Here is a 19,888-nt window from a genome sequence, read left to right on the forward strand (position 1 = left end):
TTACTTATATTTCTATATGATCACTCCCAAACAAATGATCCTTGGCGAATAAGACAAATGAACATAAAAAGACAAATTGCTTTTAAGAATAGTTTGTTCTATAGACCCTTTCTGTTCCTATTAGATTCACATATATCAAGGACACATCAGTGTTTAGAAGAAGCCTAGTTAATATAGGATAACTTCAGATTCAGGCATGGATTAGAAAATAATTAAATGCTTTGCTAATAAAAAAAAAGTCATTTATCCATTTGCCTACCTTCTGTAATCGTTTTCAGATTGGATACTGGAGTGAAGTGGACAAAATGGTTGTTACCCTTACTGAGCTTCCTTCTGGAAACGACACCTCTGGGCTTGAGAATAAGACTGTTGTTGTCACTACAATTTTGGTAATTAGCTACATAATCCTATGTTATACTTTATTTTTCTTATGAAAAGTAGTGCCACATAGAATTGCTGATTATATTTTAGGGCAATTACTATCATAGTGTTGCTTTTGCAATGTTTCAATCATTCATTGAATATTTACTCTTGCAGAAGGACTACACAAGCACTAACTAGAGCATGAAGCTACCTCTTAGCTTTACAGATAACTCATAACTTGGTGCATACCCCAGATTTTACAACCGGGTAAAATCTTAAAGAGCATGCCTTGTATTTGCTCAGGCGCTTTACTTTTCCATTTCCATACCATTGTGGGTATATTTTATCTTTACATTTCTTACAAGTTTTAATAATGTTGCCAACCTCTCTTTCTTCATAATAAAAGATGAAGTCCTTAAAGGCAAGATTGATCTCCCTTCTTTTTAACTCCAAGTCTCAACACGGTAGTTGGCAATAGCCTGTGCTAAACAAATGTGCATCGAATGCCTGAGATAAAATTGACTGGATCTTGAACATCGAGGTTTGGGGTAGATGGAAAGGAGATTAGATCACCATGGCAGCTGTTGGTGAAATGAAATAGAGGAAATGGGGTTCACTAATCGTACATAATTTTGTGATCAAACTATTTTATTTTATTTTGCTAAGCCGTGATGTGGGATTTTGTGGGAATCATGAGTCTAACAATGTTGAGGAGAAAACATAGAAAGGCTAACAAGGATTTGGATAAAAACCTTGGCTGGCATGTAGAAATATCTTAATAAGCCTAAGCTACACATTTGCAGATTTTTGCCTTACTCATGCCATTGAGAGGCACCACCTCACGGAGACCCCATGTACCCTGGTGCCACTTTTCAGTGGAACATTTGGGGCTGTGTTGAATCATTTTTTTCATGCTTCCTATTTCCTATGTTTGCAAGGAGAAGCTACTCGCTACCCTTGTAGTATCATTCCAGGGTATTTTATCTCATAGGTGAAGCAAGACCTAAAACGTGAGAGGGTAGAATCAGAACTTCACCATGGCGATGGTCTTTGCAGCCTATAAGTCACTGGCCATGCTTGAACGCTATGCTTGAGGTAGCGGTGAAATAGGGTTTTGGGTGAATGGTGGTTCTTGGGTTGGCACAGCCTTAACATAGAATAAGAGTGTGGTGGATCCAGAATTGAATTAAACAGCTGTTGAGCAGAATTCTTCCTTTCTAAACCCTAGGAATTACAGACAAGACAAGGGGGCATGCCAACAGTTTGTGCTTTTGAGTCTCTTGTTTACTTTGGTAGGGCTAGATACAAGCCATGCTATTGAAATGTAATGATAGATATTTGAGGACTTTTTTCAGAAGGATTATGCTTAATCTTTTCTTTTATACTAGAGGCCCAATGCACGAAATTCATGCAAGGGGCTTGGCCCTCGTGGCCCCGGCTGCCTTGTGGCCCTGCCCCACCTTGCCCACTGGTCGTTCTGAAAGGTTGTTCCACAGTCCAGTCTAATTAGCATATTAGCTCTTTATTATATAGGATTCTGCAATGTCTCTGGCTAAGGGGTAATTATTAAACTAGAAAATTTGTTTCAGAGAGTAAATAACAAAGCTATTTTAATCAACTAAAGCACTGTCTTTCCATATAGGAATCTCCATATGTTATGATGAAGAAAAATCATGAAATGCTTGATGGCAATGAGCGCTATGAGGGCTACTGTGTTGACTTGGCTGCAGAAATTGCCAAACATTGTGGGTTCAAGTACAAGCTGACAATTGTTGGGGACGGCAAGTATGGGGCCAGGGATGCAGACACGAAAATTTGGAATGGGATGGTTGGAGAACTTGTCTATGGGGTAAGTATAGCTCTTCTCATAAAAAGTGATTCCATTTGAACTGTTGTTGACAGAATGCCTCCCTCCCTGCAAAGTTACCTTTGTCTGAGGTTGTTGGTTTCCCACTTTACTCTAAGAATGCTATCTTATGTCCTTGTGAACATTTGTTTATTAAAGATGAAGTATGAAGAAAACGTGCAGATTAAGTGAGGCAGGCATCTGTCTTGAAGCATCTGGGCCATATGCTGTGCAATGGTGGCAAAGGCACAGATGCAGTGTAAAGATGGAATTAGCATAATCAAGCCAGATGGGTGTACTATGTATTTATCAAAAGGAGGGTTATCTGTGGAACCAATTGTTTTTTTTTTTTGTTTATTCGTTACTGGGAATCTACCAGGGAAATAATTATGGCCAAGTCCTTGATTTCCTTTCCTTCCCTTTTGATCCAATAATATAACCATGATTCCTTTCCGACCATGACTCTAGGTACTATTCCTTTCCTTTGTTTCCCTTACAGAAAGCTGATATTGCAATTGCTCCATTAACCATTACCCTTGTGAGAGAAGAGGTGATTGACTTCTCAAAGCCCTTTATGAGCCTCGGGATCTCTATCATGATCAAGAAGCCTCAGAAGTCCAAACCAGGAGTGTTTTCATTTCTTGATCCTTTAGCCTATGAAATCTGGATGTGCATTGTTTTTGCCTACATTGGGGTCAGTGTAGTTTTATTCCTGGTCAGCAGATTTAGCCCCTACGAGTGGCACACTGAGGAGTTTGAAGATGGAAGAGAAACACAAAGTAGTGAATCAACTAATGAATTTGGGATTTTTAATAGTCTCTGGTTTTCCTTGGGTGCCTTTATGCAGCAAGGATGCGATATTTCGCCAAGGTTGGTTACTCACCTGCTTCAACTTTGTGCATTTTAGGTCTCATGCAGGCATTCATGGTGTTTATAAATTCACTCAAAAGAAATTAACAGCTGCCGACTACCTGTCCAAGCAGTTTAAGACTCAAGGGCAGATATTTAAAATCGGCATAAGCCTGTGAAATATTTGAGCAATGTTCTTTGAATGTTGACCTTATATTTCCCTGGTGAAATTATACACACCATGGAGAGGCTGTAAAATGCATAAGGTTCCTATCATTCCATGCCTTCTTGGAGGGGTACCGTGTTTTTGCTGCATATTCTCATTTTACAGTCATCTGTGTGTTGATCCACAGACCTGTATATGGGAAGATGGGCAATATTACATATAAACTACAAAAGCAAGAGCTTCTTTACAAAACTTCACTGGCACACATCCCATCTCTTTTATTTTCCCATCATAAGCTCATCGAAAGAGTGTGGAAAAGATGATAAAATTTGCTTCTTTTAAGGTTAGGTTGCTGAATTTAAAGGACATTATAATAACATTTTAAAAATATTTAGGAACACATGGTTGGGTAATAATTGAATGGCAATATATACATCATGGAAGAAATTCGTGTATACACCTCTCTTCACATTATGATATGTTAATTCCTACTCTAGAATGCCTAAATATGATGGGTATATCACAAAACATATATTGCTTTTGTTCATGTTATATACATGGAATAAGAGTGACAGACATATTTTGCTCCTCTGAAGAACAAACCATACCATTTCTAGTGTGCTTGCTTTCATATTTAAAGCCTAAATGATTTCTGTTGGTATATTTTAAATTGGGTTTGATTACCCTCCTTTGGTTCTATGGGATATTTTAATAACTAGAGAAGAGGGTGACTTTTCTAATACTATTTCATTATGTTAATTTTTTGGCACTTTGGGGGGAAATAAGTGATTAACTTAAAAAATATATGAGAAGCTAAAAAATTTGTATGTTTTGCAATTTTTTTTTATACTCCACCTAGTGAGATAAAGAAAATATAATGTACCCAGAAATAATCAATCACTTTTCTGATAGGTCAAATTTTTATGAAATATATTGTTCTAAACAATCTTAATCTAATCATATTTCCTATGGCTAGTCTGTAGAAGTACATTAAATTAGTAACATGCCAATGGTATTTTTAACGGCATATATATATATATATATATATATATATATATATATATATATATATACACACACACACATATATATGCCATTTCTGATGCTCTCTGACAAGATATATAGGACTCATAGTTATAACTCTATATTTAGTTTTAATTCTATATCTGATGTAAGATGAAGACATAAAGAGAAGTTTCTAATAATGAATTAGAAAAAATACCAAATTTAGATCTCAGAGAACACTCTAGTCCAAGAATAACAAAATGATTCATTTTTGGTAAGAAGGCTACTGAAGCATAATATTACCCTATTCCTGAGACATAAGGCAATGATCTTAGAGTGATATAAACTATGCTCTGCCTTATGAGTTAGGACGGAGAAGTGTAGGGAGATTATTATGGAGTAGGATATGTTGACCTGGCTTCCCATAGATGGACCCTGCTCCATGTCCATCATGGCTCTGAAGGAGGTTGTTTTGGTGTCCAGTCCTCATCGAGGAGCAGAAAACGTATTTACACCTGGGAGCTGGAGCACAGGGCACATCTAACAATCCATGTTATTCCAGGGCCCACCACGACATATGGATAGCTTCTAATTTTCAACAAGCCTGCTACCTAAAACATCATTTTTTTGTGCACTGTTGATTTTATTACAAGTTCATATGTCATAATTTTTATTTTCTGGTAAGATAGTATATTTTTTCCTGGTTTTTAATTGATTTCTTTTTGCTACAAAAATATATGGGCAAATTCACTTATTAAAGATTTTCAGCATATATATATATCATCTTATGTTAAATGTGCTTTTAAAAATTGAATATATTACATAATATTGGCAAATTTCGTGACTTTTAATGAACCAAATTATCTTTATTTAAAATGCAGTGGTCATTACTTACTCCAGTTTAGAAAAGAATAGAGCAGCTTAACATCTAAAATCATCATCATCATAATGCATGAAATGCACAGATCACTTTAGAGATGCTCTTTAAATATTTTAAAAGATATTTATCATTTCCTTCCAAGTAACATCTGATATAGAACTACATTATTAATATTAATGCAACATTTAAATTTTAATCTGGAATGATTTATTGGATTGAATTGGTCACTTGCCTGAAATCAAGTTTGGAATATGTTAACTATAATTTTCTGAAGACTAGAACCACAGAAATCATGAGAGAAAAATGCTCAGAAATTGGCTTTTTATTTTCCTGTTTCTCTTCCCCTACCCTATCTCTAAAGGTTCAAATAAATAAACATACGTATTGCCATTTAAAAATATTAGAGAGAAAAAAGAAATGTTACATTATGTGCATTTATTGGTTCTTTTAGTAAAGATGATGAGAGGTTAAATTTTTGTATTTAATTATAAAAACTGTTTTTGTCTGTTACCATAAAACATAAAATTGAATTTGCCCTCTGCATAAAATTTTTCAGGAACTCTTTCAAAAACATTAATTGATCCTTTGAAAACACTAACAAGTAAATAATAAAATGCTCAAGAATTTCTGTTTGAATGATGTATAAGTCCAATAAGTTCTTTATTTTGTACACTTTAAATAAATTAGCATATTTAATCTCATTAAATAGGGTTTAATCACTTAATTATAGAACAACTTATGTCTCTATCTTATGTCTATTTTACAACTGGAAGAGAATGATTTTTAAATATGATTCTCAAATATATTACAAATTAACATGCAATGCATAGTGTTAAAAGCAATTACTATGTAATTGGTTTTGTTTAAGGGGTTTGAGCAGTAAGGTACAGAATCTGCCCTCTTAAATACAGGGTACAGGCCATATAATTATACCTCCCATTATGTGGAAGAAACAGTGAACATTTTGAGAGTAGTTATGTCTACATAAGGGTTTCCCAAATTTAAAATATATTTAACATCCTTTCAGAATATAAATGAGTAGTGTTTAACTTTTCATCCTGTCATATTTATTTATTTATTTTTTAAATCCTCACCCAAGGATATTTTTCCATTGATTTTTAGAGAGAATGAAGGAGAGAGGGAAAGACAGAGAGAAATATCGATGTGAGAGAAACACATCGATTGTTTGCCTCCTGCAGGAGCCCGACCAGGGCCCAGGCCGGGGAGGTGCCTGCAAGCGAGGTACATGTTCTTGACCAGAATCAAACAGGACACTTCAGTCCACAATCCAATGCTCTATCCACTGAGCCAAACTGGTCAGGGCTATTTAATTCTTTGCATCTCTTAAAGACTGTGATAAAGGCTCTTAATTGCATTCTTTGTTTTCACTGCTTGCTCCCTCTCTCCTTTTTTATTTTAGCAACAAATGTGTTTTATCTTAAAAAAATATTAGTTTTAAATGAGCTCCCCCTCTTTTCCCTGACTGCTTAAGTAGTTTATTCTACAAATATTATCCACTAATTTGATATAGTATCTGTGAATCATCAGAAAATATATTTCTTACTGTTAATTGTAGAAAGTTGGATTTATGTCATAAATTGCCAAATTTTTGTGATTTATATTTTTAGAAGTATTTCCTCTTCACTGTAGCAAATCAAAATTTTAGACACAGCAGTTAGCAAAGAAAGTTATATTTGTTAATATTATTTAAATGCCTTTATATGTAGAATCCCACTAAGTTTTTTTAAAATAGCATAGTACACATTTACTTCTGTATGTACATGTATATGTATTTATCTATCTAGGGCTTAAAGTTAATTATTGAGAATCTATTATGCTTTTTAAAAGTATTTTATGTAAGAATTTATGGCCATTAGGATTTTATCTCTTGGCAAAATTTTGTGTCTAATTTGTTGTCCTTGAGCATTCTTTTCTTAAGCAGGAGCCACAGAGGAACAGGGTGATAACTGTCCATGCCATGAAACATCTAATTTTTATTCATTTAGAATTATATTTTGTTTCATACCTTTGTTTGTAGTTAACATTTCTTTTTTCATCTACTATCCTATCCTGCATCTAAAACCCACATTTTGGCACAAACAAAAAAACTAATGAAATTTTGGATTTTTTTTTTTTTTTTGAGGGGTTTGGAGCTTCATTGGCTGAATCAAAGGGAGGGTTTTCCCAGTGTTTAAAGCTCTATCTATGATGCATACTCTTATTTTTTTAACATTTGGTTGTTTATCAACATTGTTCTGAATATTGCTGGTGATCTTAGATTGTATTGTTCATGTTTGCTTATGCTCTGAGTGGATAAAGTAGAATGAGCATTGAATGGATCATGTGCACAGTTCTTGAATTGCTTTGTTAGGAGATGTCATACCACAAACAATTTGGGCGTGATAACTATGAAAGAACCTGAAAGTTTTTGTTTCTGGGTACCTCACCAAATCTGGTTAATCTGTATTCCTTGTCCAGAATGTTTAATGATTTCCAGTTTCATTAAGGTGCAGATATACTGAAAAGTAGAAATTATGTCCCTGTAAGTTAATATTTGCATAATGCTGCTAACTTGTTTTTTTTAGGTCATTCATTTCACTTTACAAATCCATTTCATACTTGTTATTAGATCCCTCTCTGGGCGCATTGTTGGAGGTGTGTGGTGGTTCTTTACCCTGATCATAATCTCCTCCTACACGGCTAACTTAGCTGCCTTCCTGACTGTAGAGAGGATGGTGTCTCCCATCGAAAGTGCCGAGGATCTTTCTAAGCAAACAGAAATTGCTTATGGAACATTAGACTCTGGCTCCACTAAAGAGTTTTTCAGGGTAAGAGATTCTGCTTTGTACCTTCTGCTTTTGTTCTTAAAGTTTAACCTATTTCCACGTTGTCCCTCTTTGCCTCCTCTGAAGGTCTATACGAAGGTGCTATGTGCAAGTAAACTCCACCTCTGTCTCTAACTCCATTTCCGTTCTTTTTGTTATCGAATTTATTGGGTGACATTGGTTAATAAAATGATCTAGGTTTCAGGTGTACACTTCTACAAGGCATCATCTGTATGTTGTATTGTGTGTTTACCACCCCAAGTCCAGTCTCCTTCCATCCTATTTCCATTCTTGGCTTTGTCCCTATTCCCCTCCTTACCCTATTCCTACACTTGCTCTTCCTCTATCTGTTTTCTGATTCCTCACTTATTTGGATAAAAACACAATATTGCAATGAAATATTAGTTTTATAAAGTTTGATTGCAATTTTGGAACAAAATTGAAGCAAAGTACAGTTAAGTATAGATTGGTATTATTTTTAAAACAAAATGGTGGTTTTTTTTGTTTGATTTTAAGTATGACTGTCATTTATTGTACATAGTTTACAGTTGAAAACTCACTTTCAAATCAGTTATGCTAATTTTATGTCAGAAAATAGATTGTTTAAATGTGAAAATTCTGAATTTTCTGTCAAACTCTCCAGAAAAAGGCTAACAAAGGCCTTCAGCTTTTTAAAATGCACAGTGTAATTATAATGTATTTTACCTTTAAAAAAATCAGTGGCCTTATGATCTCTGTTTATAGGACAAACCCAATAACCTGATGTTGGTATAATTTTATTTTATTATACTACTAGAGGCCCGGTGCACAAAAATTTGTGCACTCGGGGGGGGGAGGGGGGGGTCCCTCAGCCCGGCCTGTGCCCTCTCGCAGTCTGGGACCCCTCGGGAGATAACGACCTGCTGGCTTAGGCCTGCTCCCGGGTGGCAGAGGGCAGGCCCAATCCCTAGGTGCAGCCCCTGGTCGGGCTCAGAGCAGGGCCGATTGGGGAGTTGGGGCGCCGCCCCCTATCACACTCAAGGCAGGGTCGATGGGGAGGTTGTGGAGCAACCCCCTGTCACGCACAGAGCAGGGCCAATCCGGGGGTTGGGGCGCTGCCCCCTGTCACACACAGAGCAGGGCCCATCAGGGGGGTTGGGGCTCCGTACCCTGTCATGCACAGAGCGGGGCCCATCAGGGGGTTGAGGAGCTCCCCCCTGTCACATACAGAGCAGGGCGGATCAGGGTGTTTGGGTGCTGCCCCCTGTCATGCTGATTCCAGTGCCGGGAGGCCTCACGGCTCCGCTGATCCCGGTTCTGGGAGGCATATTACCCTTTTACTATATAGGGTAGAGGCCTGGTGCACGGGTGGGGCCGGCTGGTTTGCCCTGAAGGGTGTCCTGGATCAGGGTGGGGGTCCCCACTGGGGTGCCTGGCCAGCCTGGGTGAGGGGCTGAGGGCTGTTTTCAGGCTGGGGGTGACTGAACTCCCAAACGCTCCTTTTTTCCTTTTTTTTTTTTTTTTTAAATTCTGTGCCAGCTTTAGCTTGAGGCTTGGCTCCAGCTCTTAGGCCTCCGGCTGAAAGTAGGTTTCTGGCCTTTGCTTACTATGTTGCGAATCTGCTGGCTGAAGTTGGGCGTATTTGTTACAATGTTTCTTAAACTGCCCGCTCAGAGGCAGCGGCAGGCGGGAACGTTGGTTTCCTCCGTCACTGAGGCAAGCAAGCCTCATGTTAGTTTCAAGCTGCCTGGCTGCCGGCCGCCATCTTGGCTGACAGTTAATTTGCATATCTCGCTGATTAGCCAATGAAAAGGGTATCGGTCGTACGCCAATTACCATGTTTCTGTTTTATTAGTGTAGATTATCTCTATATATGAACTCAATCTATTAAAATGTTTAAATACAGCTGGTAATCTTAGGTCTAAAGCCAATATATATGACATATGATGATCTCTGGTAATCCACAAATACCTTTGAATGTATCTGGGTTTATTTGAGTGAGAGCTAGGCCATTTTACTTGAGAATTAGGGTTAAATAATTCCATTTTCAGTTGCAGCAGATTATAATTTGAAGACTGTCTCACCCTACATTGGCATCTGGTCTCTTTTTCCAAATAACTTGAAGTTAGGAGAAATAGTGGTTGGAGGCAGTCACAGCTGATAACAGATAATAACCTGGAATTTGTTGGACTTAGAAGCTTAATGCTTTCATTAGGCACTGCAATTTAAATGCAGAAGTGTGGTCAATCTATCAGCAGGTACTTTAATGCAGTTCTACATATGAATGTTGTAATACAGGTTTACTACTAATGACAATTTACTCTCACTACCAACCATATATGTAATGAGTTTAAATACTATTATTATAACATAGTGCTCTAACTTGATCATAATAATCTATTGAACTAAATTAGAATATTGCATGATTCTTAATTAGCAGTGTATTTTGAAGCATTTTTCATTATTTGCATCCCAAGAGGATGCAAAAATATTACATATTTTACTAGTATTCTTCCTTCTTGAAATACATGAGATCTATGAATGAAGAAGTTGTACTGTTTATATAATTAAAATGACCTTAAACGTTTCCAGATATTCACTTCTAGGTGAGTATACCTATTTTGAGAGTTACTGTCATTAGATTGTTTGGACAACAATAGAACCAAATACTCTCAGCTATGGCATATTCAAGTTCCCAGAGCTTTTCCGTATACTTTAACTCAGTCAATCATAGAAACATGCCATAATTACCAAGATGCCAAGATACGCAAATTCCCTAGTAAACAAGATGAAAAGGCTAGATGACTGTGGGCAAAAGAGTGCTGCTACTCTTTTATTCTTGTATTTCAGTGTACTAATTCCATAAAAGCCATGATGTATATATATATATGTCTATATATAGATAGATAGATATATATTTTTTTCAGATAAATTTGAATATTTGTCCAAATTCAGGTAGCTCTTCAGTGTGCCGAGGCCTCTTACTCCTAAAGGGTTCTTTTCATATAATATTTTTCCTTGAAGAGGAAGTTCCCTGAATTTATTCTGCTGCTCCATGCTCTGTTTTGTTTGCTTATATAATGTTAGAGAATTATCATGGTAGAAATTCAAGAAGGGTTTTGCTGATCCTGCCAACATACCTTCAAAAGGAACTGTCAAATCAGCTGTGGCGAGGTCTCAGTGCATAGACCATTGCAGCCAGCTTTCCCTAGAGAAAGAAGGATATGGGCTCAAAAGTACCCTAAAACCACACTATTTATTCTGTTTGTACCAATAAAGGGAAGCTAACATAACAGCACACATCACCAAAGTGAATAGGAGCTTGCCATGTTAAGACCTCCACTGAAAATATATAACGTAGTTGTGATTTGAAAAATGATCTACACAAAAGGTTTGTTTCTTGAAGTTGTATTAAATAAAACACTGCTGCTAAATTCTGATTAATTTTGTTAACTTTATTAATGTTTGATAATTGGGTACCATGATGATAATAGTAAGGACAATATTAATTTTGTTTTTGACTTCCAAGAATATTTTCTATGAATCTGTGGCTTTCCAATCATATCCATCATGGCTCATACCTTTCCACATAGAGTTTCTTGTATAAGTATATGAAGAATTTAAAACAGAGTCTCTTTGGAAAAAATAACTTCTCTTTATAGATGCTATTTAAACTAAGATAAAGCTAATTAATTCATAGACATTATAAAAGCAAAATATATTTTTTATTAATATTTTCCCCTGAAGTCCTAAGGTATATATTTGGCTTTTGGACTGAATGAAAGGACTCAGGTGAAATTTTCCATAATATACATCTGATCATATATATGCTGTACTCTATAAGATTCACAATTACTGAAGATTTACAATAAATTATACTTTTTTAATTTTTTAAAAAAATTGTGAGCTATAACACACAGAAAAGTGCATGAAATATAAATGTGCAGATTTATACACTCAGGCCAACAAATTGACCACTCTCAGCACTGTTTAATAGGAACATAATAAGAGCCACATGTATAATTTAAACTATTCTAGCAGCCTCTGAAACTGTGCTTTTAAAGGCAGCTATCTTTTCTCAACTTCCTCTCTGCCCAAATTTCTAAGCTTCTAGTGGAAAGTGTTGCAAAGGAAATTTACCTACATCTATTCCTAAAAATAACATTCACCACATATCTTGGGTCGTCCTCTCTCTTAACTGTCCTTTAGTGCTAGTCATGTTTAAGGCTCCTGTAAGATGGATTCAAGACAGGGTAAAAGCTGGCAGATTATCATGGTGGCCAATCTGCCAGGGAAGGAGATATTGATGGAGTGGGCTGAAGCCAGACTCAAGATACCTATTGTATTTGTCCTCTGGCCATCTGTTATGCTTATTTTCAGACCAAAGACAGCTAATTACATGTAGAAGAAAAAACTCTCACCATTTTTACCATCTGCTAATATTTAAAGTTCTAACAGTTATCTTATGTTCCTAATATGGCTTATTTTGGCTTGATTGATAGCTTTACCCTTCTTATACTGTTTATGACTAGGATTTTATTATTTATTTTATTTACAATTTTATACTATCACAGAGTTTATCAAGCCAATTTCTGTACTTACCACAGCAAGAGCTTTGGATTTAGCCTTTGGAGAAATTGATTTGAGAAGTTGGGTAATTGGCTAATTAAAGAAATAGCAAAGTAATGAAAAAAATAATTTTAAGACAATTTAGAGATTAAATGGCCAGTTTTAAAACAGAATTCTAAACTTTTAGGGTTTTGTCTCGATGTTAACGGATGTTTTCTCAAAGAATATATTTTTTTTGGGGGGGGGCGGTGGTGGAGGTGAAAGCACCTTACTTCTTTCAAATTATAAGATGGATATTTCATCTTGTTTATAGAGATCTATCTCTTTGGCCCATATGTGATGTCAATTACTCAATTTAAGCCTAAAGTATTTTCAGATTTCAGTTAAATAATATAACAAACTGTTATATTAATATTAATTTAGTAGATTCAGTGAGTGTGCATTAGTTTTAGAATTCCAATTTAAGTTTTAAAATTTTAACCTTAAAAAGTATATATCCCATCAGTGGTAATCAGCAGAAAAACATGAACGATATTCTCTTTGTTCTGTTAGAGAGTGTAAGTGAAAGGCAATCTTGTAACCATCAAGAGGTGTGAGGAAAAAGACCCTGTATCTTTATCTTCCGGGGTTTTCTGCTATGGAACTCATATACATCCTTGTCCGGAGTGAATGATAAAGCCTGACTCACTATGGAGCTGCTGATCGTCCCTAATTATAGAGTGCCACTGTAGCATACCTATAATTAAGAAAGAATTAGGCCTTCAATTATAAACCACTATTTTTAGACTTTCACATTTTGATAATCCCTTCTCTCAATAAAAGAGGACAGATCTTAGATGAGTCTGAGTAGAAAATAATTTCAGAGGACCTGTATGCTTTGTGTTCCTATAGAAACATAGATTTCAAGGATAGGAAATTACTTCTATTTATAAGCCCATCATTGGCCTGTCACTCTAGAAAGCCCAATTATTATCCTCCTGAAGAAAGTGCTTCTCCACGCCTCTCCTAAATCCCCACACTGCAGTCACTTACTTGCTCTGGTTCCCTTCTCTGGGAGGATGAGGGACAGCGTGGAACCTCTGAATAAGTGATCTCCCTTATCTGTGCTGACTTTGGAAGGAAGCAATTCTGAATCATTGTCAGAATTTAATAAAGGTACCCCCCTTCTTATTAAATGAAGTTAATTATTCCATTCTCTGAAGATAAGTGCGGTCTCATAATCATCCATGAAACTATACTGTTGTTACCCAGCATCAGAGATTTTTTCTCAGAGTTCACGAATAGTATAAATGACAGATAAATAGTATTAATGCAGATGTTCTGAAATGAAAGGAATAGTTTGAAATTGTTCTTATATATATGATTCATGATCATACATACATATTATATAATCAAAATTACCAAATAATTATAATAGTTTAGATTACATTTTTAAAGGTAGCAACCTTTTTTCAACTCCCTCTGTGGCATTAGATATACCTATTTATATTTACATATAAAAGCACTGACATAATTATAAGTAAAAATGAGGCATTATATAACAGCTTCCCTATAGAACTACATTAAATGCTATTTCACTAAAGTTACATTTTGTTCCATTTACCACTTGTGTTCAGTAATAATACAGTATGCTTTCTTTACTGATAGTCTACTGAATGGATTTTTACTCATTTATGATAGTTCTCCATACTTATTTCATTATTTCTGGTATAGCTAATGATTTCTTTGTCATAGTTTCCTATATCACATATTTCCATGTGGGAAGAAATATGTGTATATACTTCTAGTTTTATATATGTGGTTAAATGTATATATACTTCTAGATTCCTATATATGAATACACATGTACATACATTTTATATCTTCCAAATATTTTGGAAATAGTGTACAGTCACATATATATGTACACACATATGTATGTGAATATGTTAGCAATACCAGAATAGACTCTTTATGGACCTTTCACTCAAGCTTAACCACTTAAATGACTTCTAAAATACTAGGTATTAAATAAATGCAGAATGTGAATAAATTAGAAAGAATAACACATTATAGAAGTGTTGTGAGTCACTCATGCATGGTTAGTCATATCTATTACAGCTTTTTCTTCCTTAGTTTTTGGGAGCTTGATTATTGCATAACAATCTGCATCGCCCAAGGCTTCTCTAGATGATCCAGGACACATTGAAATCACTTCCTCGCTGGTTGGCAGTTTTCCTTGCTCTGACATTTTAATTTTTCTCACCTTCCACAAAACATCTGAGGACAGGACTGAATTCTTAAAGACTTTAAAGAGACATCCTGCCTAAGTTGCCTGGGGAAAGCCTGCGTTCTGTCAGTTCTGCTAAATGTAGCCGGTTTACCAGTGCAGGAAAGGTCAACATTTTAGAAGACTTTGCCAATGTCTCCTTTCAAATTAGTATTCAGTTTACGGACCTTGCTGTGCATTCAGTAGTTCCCAGATTCATAGGAATATAAATAAATGTATGAGAGACTATATTGAATAATGTTTTCTGTGATCAGAGTGCTATGGGAGGAACAAGGAAGGGTATGTGTACTTGCTGAATCATGATCATGGTGCAAAGGGTCACCCCTCCCCAGGCTAAATATGTTAAATTGGTCTTTCTCTTCTTCCCAAGGCCATACTAAGCAAATGTCAGTGCGCTTTCCACCCAGTCACTTCATTTAGAGACCACCCTTGCAAAACAGAGGGGAGGTGTGAGCTCGAAGTCTCCCCTGGATGCATCATTTGACTCTAATCGGATTACAGGAAGCTTTCTAGTATTGTCCATGTTAAAGAGATAATGTCCCTTTTCACACTATCATCAGATCATGAGGACAGTTATTCTCGCAGAAAGGTCAAACAATGGAGAAATAATTAGTCTCTCATCCCCAAACTCTACTTAAACTCCTGTTCAGATTCCTCAGAGAAGATGAATTCCTGTATAAACCTCTACCGGCGCTTCAGATGAGACGTAGTGTTCAATTCACTCTATTTTTGTGTTTATGTAAGAGAATCATTTCTGCTTGCTCTATTGGGTGTCTCACACTAGTTACCATGGTAATAAACACAGTCCTGGAGCTCTGCAGAGAAGAGCAATAGAATTGTGCAATCATTTAAATATACTGGAATTAAAATCTGAACTATAAATATTATTGGTAAAGTTTTGAGAATTCTTTAGATGATATCTGAAGGTAAACTTGATACTAAAGTAATTGACAGTTCACATTTCCATCACATATGCTCCCGACCATATTGAGTGATCATCAAAAACAAGTTGCTAGTAAAGGTGGCTGCTTATTTTCATATAGAAACGAGCTTGTAGGAATAACACGGCAATTGGCAATGCCAAATAATGTGTCAGGGTCCCAAAAAATTATGTTTAAGATTTCCTTTAAAGAAGAAAGAGCCAGGGGGAGATGTCAGCAAGACGTTGAAATAGAAAGACCCAGACTCTCCTTCCCCACAAAGAGACACTGACTCAAAAACAAGTCACTGACCAGTTCTTGCTTTTTAAATTTATCTTCATTGTTGAAAGTATAACAGATGTCCCCTTCGTTTTCCCCAGTGACCATCTCCACCCCACACCTGTGCCCCACCCAGGCCTTCACCTCAGACTATGCATATAAATTCTTTGGTTAATCTCTCTCCACCCACCCACCACCACCTTCCCTCTGAGATTCATCAGTCTGTTCCATGCTTCTATGTCTCTGGCCAGTTTTCTTTGTGAGAAATCCATCTAAGAGGCTCCTACAGACAAAGCCAGTGTGACACCAGCCATGTCCAACTGGGTAGAGAATTCATGACACTCACTCACCACAGTTCCATCCCCAGTGCAGTGCAGAGCAATTGGGAGAAATCACCCAGCTCTTGGCTTCTCCCTAGGGAGAGAAGGTACAAAAATATATAGAAATTCCAATTACACGTTAAGCTTTAAAACATCTCCAGCTTAATGTGTAATTGGCATTTCCATATGTTTTCGTACCCTCTCCCCCTAGGGAGAAGCATATATATATGCCTAACCTATGGGCACAGAGAATAGGGTGCTGAAGGCCTGGGGCAGAAGAGGTGGGGTGGGCTGGAGGGGATCAATAGGTGCAAATGGGGGACATATGTAATACTTTCAACAATAAAGAATTAATTTAAAAAACTAAAAACATCTCATACCCTTAAAATAATGTGTATATTGGAATATAAATACAGTACTATGTTTTCTTGATATATAGGGTGTTCCCCAAAAATGTATACACACTTTCCCAGCTAATAGTTGTAGATTCTATTACATTTTGAAAATGAAATGTATTTTAATAAACACTGCCTTTATAGTATATGTCCATTTTTGGGGACACCCTGTACATTTCCTTAGTGTAGCAATGAAAGCTGCTGGAATGGGGACACGATGGATCTTCTATTCCTTTATAAATAACCTAAATCAAATACTTTCCAAGTATTTTGAAGAGATAATGTTTAATTTCAAAATCCTCATTAACTAGAGTGTTTTGTGTTTTTTTTAACTGGAAGAATCCCATTAAAGCACAATCTCTTTCAGTATTGGACAAAGGCATTGAAGTCCATTCGGCTCTTATATTAACTAACAGAATTCTATTCTTATCTTCAAGGTTCTATTCACCAGTGTCAGAGGAATAGTTATTCCTATTTTTGTAAAGTTAATCTCTCCATCTGGGCCTTTGACATCTCTTTCTAATTATCTGAGATGTTGCTCTAAAACTTACACTTTAATATCTCTAGCTTTTCATCTCCATGGACTCTAGCCTTAATTCTGGTTTCAATTTTGCCTCAAGTTTGAAATATCCTCATGACGGCATTCTCCTTTATCTCCTCGTTCTCTTGTTCCTTTCCCTTAGTGGACAAGTTTATACATTTGTTTACTAGAGCCTTCTTTTTTTCATTCTGGCCACTTTTTCCTTTATTCTTTCAAATCGGATCTCCCTTATAAGTCTCTGTGAAAAATGCCTTTCTAGAAGGGTTCCTTAATGCCCTCATGGCCAAATTGAAATGTTGTGTATTTTCAAGCTTGGTAAGATCTGTGTTGCATTTAATATCATTCTGTAAAAATATTTTGATTCTTTTTCCTCTCTTTGTTCATAACTCTAATGCTTTTTTATATTTTCTTAGTTCTCTAAGCATTCTGTTCTTTCCTTCTCTGACATTTTAACTACTGTCTAGACTGCATAGTAGGGCTACATGCTTTTCTCCTACTACAACTCATTTTGTAATAGATTTTAAAAAAATAAGTTTATAATATTTTACATTTGAAGACCATTCACATTTAATATATATAGCTGTGCGAACTATTGAAGTGAATCTTTAAATGTCAATTATTTTAGCATCATTTAAAGAGAGGTTGACAATTCGGGGATGCTGAAGAGTTCTAATGAGCCTCACATATTGATTCCCTTGATTCATTATGACTATATGTTGTTTATTACATCCAAATAAAAAGATGTATAACAGATACACTCTACTGGGGGGAGAATCTGACTATTAAGAGTCAAAATTCCAGTATATATTAGTGAATTGCTAACATTCTTATTTCCAATAAGTGATAATAGTTCAGAAACTTACAAGAATGTTTGTAGGGATTATAGATTTGTAAACCCCAAAGAATAATGTGACATGTGGAATTATTTTTGGTCTGCCAACTCCAGTGGTTGGCAGGGACAGTTTGAGTGTCTGCTGACATCCATAATGAAAAAATGGGCCATGCTAGCGTTCCACAAGGAGGATAACAAATCAGCCAGAAGGATGAAATCCTAAAGGAAGGACAATCATCTTTTGTCTTAAATACAAATTGTTATGTCAACCAAATGGACTAGAAAATAGAGATTATTAATTCACACTATGACACTCTAATCTTTATATTTACGAGGCTTTTGGTCAAGTTCTTTCAATCACAGAGTTACCTTCATCTTACTGGTTATACTACCTCAGACATTATAATATTTCTAGAAAAAGGGGAGGTTTTCGTGAAAAGTAGATTTATTCATGTTTGAAATGAAATTAGAGATTAGCACAAGGAGAGCACAGTTCTAAAAATAAATTTTATGAAGACACTCATGATGTAGAATCATGTTTGGAATTTGGAAATCTCTATATTGTTTGGACCTCATCTGTATTTGGAAATCATTTAGAATTCCCATTCTTGCAAAAAAAAAATAGTCTTGCTGACATTATGAGAAGGTATATTGATATTTATTAGAGTTCAGTGAGTAAATATGTATTTTTTAAATTAACCATATAAAAATTAATAACCTAAGTGGTGAAAAATATCTGGAATTAAGTACCAACATTTCCTACTAATCCATGATTGTGTTTCATAAGAATAATAACAATTTCCTTTTCAATGTCATGTCCCCCCCGCCCAAAGATAAAAAGGCTTATTTAGCTGGTAGAAAAATTAATGCCTACATTACTGTATATGAGGAAGAACTAAAACTGAATTAAAATGACTATTGGCTTCTTTCATAGAAAAGGAATCTATCTTTTTTTAAGATATAATTATATCAGACGTGGTTAGTGTATTTGGAACAGTCCCAAACAATGCTTAACAATAGAATTTTAAAATTCTACGCTGTTATTTGTTGTTATATATTAGTCAAATTGATGTGCCTATTAATAATCTCAGACTATGGAAAGGGATTTGAATAGTCATATTCAGAGTCTTACTCCTTAGGAAATACAGGAAGTCAACAGGGTTGTCCTGACCAAGCTATCATTCATCTTCTCTTATCAAGACATTACTTATATCCTCATCAGAATGTGATGGAACATGCCATCCTGAGGAAATTAACTTGATCATGCTTCCTGAAAGAAGGAATGGTTGTCTTTGATTTAACATGTAAATAAAAATTGCAGTCTTGGCCATCTGTAGTTGGGTCCTAGTGGAGGTTTCACACTATAGACCTGCTTTCACAGCAGAGAGGAAGTCTGATTGAGTCGTAATGATGGTCCCAATCTTGTTATTTCAAGAAGGGGCATTGTTTAGAAATAGAAATGTTCAAGAATGGTCTAGTCCAGTGATGGCGAACCTTTTGAGCTTGGAGCGTCAGCATTTTGAAAAACCCTAACTTAACTCTGGTGCCATGTCACATATAGAAATTTTTTTGATATTTGCAACCATAGTAAAACAAAGACTTATATTTTTGATATTTATTTTATATATTTAAATGCCACTTAATAAAGAAAAATCAACCAAAAAAATGAGTTCGCGTGTCACCTCTGACACGCGTGACATAGATTTGCCATCACTGGTCTAGATAAATTACTAGATGATCAAATTATTACTGCTAAGTAAGGAACGTTTATAAATTTAGAGTGAAAGTATCCTTCTGGGAGGACATCTGGGTCTTCTCACAGCATAGACCACTGGCCTGACATGGTCCAT

At 35.8% G+C, this 19,888-nt stretch overlaps 1 protein-coding gene across 8 annotated transcripts in view; it reads left to right on the forward strand.

Moving 5' to 3' along the window:
- GRIA2 (glutamate ionotropic receptor AMPA type subunit 2) overlaps positions 1-19,888 on the forward strand; it is a 124,146-nt gene that overhangs the window by 92,863 nt on the left and 11,395 nt on the right. For all 8 annotated transcript variants that reach the window (XR_009453015.1, XM_059697706.1, XM_059697707.1 and 5 more), the window contains exons 9-12: positions 279-389; positions 2,006-2,212; positions 2,709-3,079; positions 7,739-7,937. Coding sequence is in view for 7 of the 8 variants with exons in the window: in XM_059697706.1 (XP_059553689.1) it covers positions 279-389; positions 2,006-2,212; positions 2,709-3,079; positions 7,739-7,937 (888 nt within the window). In the remaining variant the exon portion in view is untranslated. The remainder of the gene's footprint in view (positions 1-278; positions 390-2,005; positions 2,213-2,708; positions 3,080-7,738; positions 7,938-19,888) is intronic.

Source organism: Myotis daubentonii, chromosome 5 (assembly GCF_963259705.1).
Source record: "Myotis daubentonii chromosome 5, mMyoDau2.1, whole genome shotgun sequence".
In the NCBI taxonomy this organism is placed as follows: Eukaryota; Metazoa; Chordata; class Mammalia; order Chiroptera; family Vespertilionidae; genus Myotis; species Myotis daubentonii.